The following is a 4,043-nucleotide window of genomic DNA, read 5'->3' as shown; positions in this document are numbered from 1 at the left end:
AGGTTAATTTTTTCTTTTTGATAAGTCATGTTTTTACATTATTTTCTAGTACGCTACTGTCCTATCTGTATTAATACTATAATTTACGCCTACTGAAAGCTTATTTGTGTATCGGTTCCAAGTGACTTACCCAAATAGGTCATAAATGGGCAAGTACCTGCGCGACCTCTCGCCAGCTTCCTTCGTCAGACCTGTACCTAATTCTAGTAAGTTGCCCTTTGCCAAGTTGTGGGCAGTAAGTACATCGTCATTTTCTGATATTTACTGTTAACAGCAGTATTTCATATCAAGTCGTGTTGTGTTAATGAAAATCAAAATTGCGATTTACATCTTATGGTTTCGATAAATTTCTCACGCCGGTTTTACTTTGGCAATTTATCGATAGATATAGAAGCTGTTTTCACAGGATTCATTTAACACATATTGAAGTACATATAAAAAAATTTTATCACTATTTCAGTACATAACCCTTGGACGGGAGGACGGATTTTGAAACGGAAGGGTGTTTTCGAAATGAGAATAACTCAGGTGTTTTATAACTTATTAAAAGATTTATTCCTAAAAAATATGTTATTATCTAATAATGAAACTGAAAATCATCAAAAAAAGTACAATCTCTATTAAAGGTCTGACTGTATATACCGTGAAATATTTTGTTGAAGCCAAACAATTATTGTGTTAATAAGTCAGCTTGTCAATTTCGGAATTCAAAAGGTTTTCCAACATTGTAACAGATCAGATTGATGTTATAAATACACAGGTAGGTACAGTTGCCTCTCTGCATGTTTCAAAAAAAAAAAAAACCAATACGGGTTAGAGCGCTCCAAATGGCGACTGTGAAGTGAGTATTGATTTAATTCACAGGATTTTCTGCTGTCCAATATCGCATTTCTATTTGTTTACAGAACCACACACGGTCAAAACAAAATTAGCCTCAGCGCTTATCACTATTAGGTAATGATTCAGTTTCATCTTCAAAATTCATTTGGATTCTCCCTGCGGTATGCTGGTGCTTTTGCAAAAATTTTCCTCATTTAGTAACTGAACGTTAAATAGTCATATATAGCCTGTCATTTTCCGAAATAAGAATTTTTGTAACTTAAAAAGAAGCCGACTTATTCCCTTTTTAAACAAAGCCCTTCCATTTTGGTTCACCTCTTATTAAACATGCTACAAACAAACTTTTACCTAGGTACGTAGCGTTTTTTCTTAAATAAAATGTTTATAGAATAGAAGCACTTTTAAAACTATGATTGCGTACTCTGTTGAACACCTGAGAAGCCCTAGGGATTGCTTGCTCTGTAAATAACAGGGCCACTTATTATTTCGACACGCAAAAGCAATAGGAAACCGATGAATTAGAGCGCTCCGCGTGAGTGATTCATCTCACGCTCAGCTCGATCTCCGAGGCGCTGCAAGACAAAATTGACAAATAACAGCTAAAATAAGAACATTTATTAAGTTCTTAGTCAAAAATTTATCAAAACCAGCAGACGCAGATCGCGCTGTCAATCTTATTAGATCTCATGAAACTGATGAGGCTCCTAAAGAGCAAGTCTATACTATATAATATCCCAAGACATACACTGTACTGCCATCTAATGGGTATTTACTGTTACTTCATGTGTTATACAAGGCCTTATTGAGGTATTAACTTGCCAAACTAAAACGACCATACACCTTACGTACACGTACGTGCTTGGCATGAAAACCATATTAATAACATTTATTAAGTTCTTAGTCAAAAAATTATCAAAACTACCAGACGCAGACCGCGCTGTCAATCTTATTAGATCTCATGAAACTGATGAGGCTCCTAAAGAGCAAGTTTATACTATGTAATATCCGAGGACATACACTGTACCGCCCTCTAGCGGGTATTTGCTGCTACTGTGTTATACAAGGCCTTATTGAGATATTAACATGCTAAACCATATTAATAATATTTATTAAGTTCTTAGTCGATTCAGGTAGGCAAATTAATACCTTATCTAACACATGAAATACTTCAGTGGATGTACATTTTTGATAATGAAGATAGGAATGTTTTGAACGCAATTAAATGATTCCTTGCTTTTGTTTCAGTTTCTCCTGTTATAAGAGTTCCAAGTCAACTTCTTGGTGCTCCATTTGGTACCAGTGTTCGGCTAGAGTGTTACGTAGAAGCCTTTCCTAACACAATTAACTATTGGGTAAAAGACAGGGAAGAAATGTTGCTTAATGGGTAAGTGTGTACGTGACAGAAACTGCCTATAGTCATACACGTCACTGCTAACTTCCACGAAAAACTTTTTTATATTACGGGGAAACGAAACAATATAAAACTTCTAATTTCTACGTATATTTCCCTTTTCCTTGCTTATTATGACTTTATATGTCATTTTACTTCTCCATTACGTTTGTTTAGTTCGCGTGCAGACAAATGAAACAAGTAAACATAAAACTCCAAATAATACAGACAAAAGCTCCTAATTTTAATTCTGCAACGACTGCTTAATAACGCACATTTTCGTTATACAGCATGATTCAATTTTAGGAACATCTTTCTGCAAAGAAATTACCAAAATTAAATTTTTGATTTATTTATTAATAGCCTTAATCTTCGGAAGACGAAACGTACATGAAGACGACATTAAGTCGTCCCATTAAACTTAAATGCTGCCAATTTGACGATGTCAATAAATTTTTACTTTATTCCTATCATGTTTATCACATTTCCATGATATTTACATTACCCATTACAGTAGTTTATTGCACATGCTGCTAAACTACAACCCTCTCCTCTATGATTGCTTTATAAAATTATGGAACTTTCGAAAAACTTCTCAAATTTTCCAGGATTCCCTACAATTTTCTAAAAAATACCATATGTTCGAAAGTTTTGTCGAAAATTCTAGAATATTTGAAAATGTTCTCAAAAATTCCACGACTATCTATACTGTTTCCAAATTCTTGTGATATTTCTTCAATGTGATATATTACCAGGGCGACGTTGGGAAATAGGGCTATATATTTTCAGAAGACGGTGGAATGGAAGAAATACCACGTTAATAATAATACTTGTTTGTAACATAGTCCATATATTATATTTTTTTTTAATTTAAGTATAACTCGTTGCTATACAATTAAATACAAAGTCGTCTTTATATTTCTCTCTATTTTAACAATTTTTAGTTTTGGAGTAATGTAGATAAATCAACTTTTTTCTTATGGTGTTATATCGATGACGGAGATGTAAGCTAATATTTCTAAATGCTCGAACATCCTAAACTCTATTAACTCAGTACTAGGAAAGTTTGGAGTATAATGAGTTATTGTTTTTCGTTGCCTTCACCAGTCATCAATTGCTTACACCAGTATTTATCGAGTGCCTATAGGTTGTCAATCATTTAAGACCACCGGGTCAACGTTTTCTCGGAAAAGTCCGGTCCAAATATTAACTGCAGTTGGGCACCCATCCAAGAAGTGGCCCATGCGAACGTTGCTTAACTATAATACTGTTTGACTGGTATCTAGGCTATTTCGCTGTTCAATTCGATAGATAAATCAATTTATGCCATTATTTAATAGAAAATAAATTACTTACTACATAAGACATCTTTCTCACGGAATCATTTAAAAGTTTTCGGAAATGTACAAACACAAAATACAGTTAAATCATAATTCATTTCACTTCCTTTTTAGGACAAAGTATACAGTTAGAGAAGAGAAATATGGCTACAACGTGTTCATGCTATTGATTATTCATAGTTTCTTTGTGGATGACATTGGCACGTACAACTGCGTCTCCACCAACTCGTTGGGAAAGGCTGAAGGAACCATAAGGCTATACGGTAAATATTACTATTTACAGTAACTTTTTTGGATTTATCATCATATAAGGAAAAAAAATCCATATAAGATCAATTATATCTACACTTATATACACGCATGTGTCCATTACGAATCTTTTCTTTAAAAGTCATTTATTATGAAAACGCAGAAATTCGAAACTTAGCATAGGAGAATAGTCAATTCGTTGCAAAATTTTAATTAAAATAAAT

The 4,043-nt window shown here is 33.5% G+C and overlaps 1 protein-coding gene across 1 annotated transcript in view; it reads left to right on the top strand.

Annotated features, from left to right (window-relative positions):
* The window catches only part of LOC108742842 (lachesin-like), a gene marked incomplete at its 3' end in the record, with an annotated part of 122,184 nt that extends 118,351 nt beyond the window's left edge, over positions 1-3,833 (top strand). Inside the window, exons 6-7 of the mRNA XM_018478180.1 lie at positions 2,086-2,224; positions 3,685-3,833. Of these exons, the coding sequence (XP_018333682.1) occupies positions 2,086-2,224; positions 3,685-3,833 (288 nt within the window). The remainder of the gene's footprint in view (positions 1-2,085; positions 2,225-3,684) is intronic.
* Positions 3,834-4,043: the final 210 nt, after the last annotated feature.

This window comes from Agrilus planipennis, unplaced genomic scaffold (genome assembly GCF_000699045.2).
Source record: "Agrilus planipennis isolate EAB-ADULT unplaced genomic scaffold, Apla_2.0 scaffold372, whole genome shotgun sequence".
In the NCBI taxonomy this organism is placed as follows: Eukaryota; Metazoa; Arthropoda; class Insecta; order Coleoptera; family Buprestidae; genus Agrilus; species Agrilus planipennis.
The sequence above is the reverse complement of the archived record's forward strand: the minus strand, read 5'-3'. Positions and strand labels throughout refer to the sequence as shown.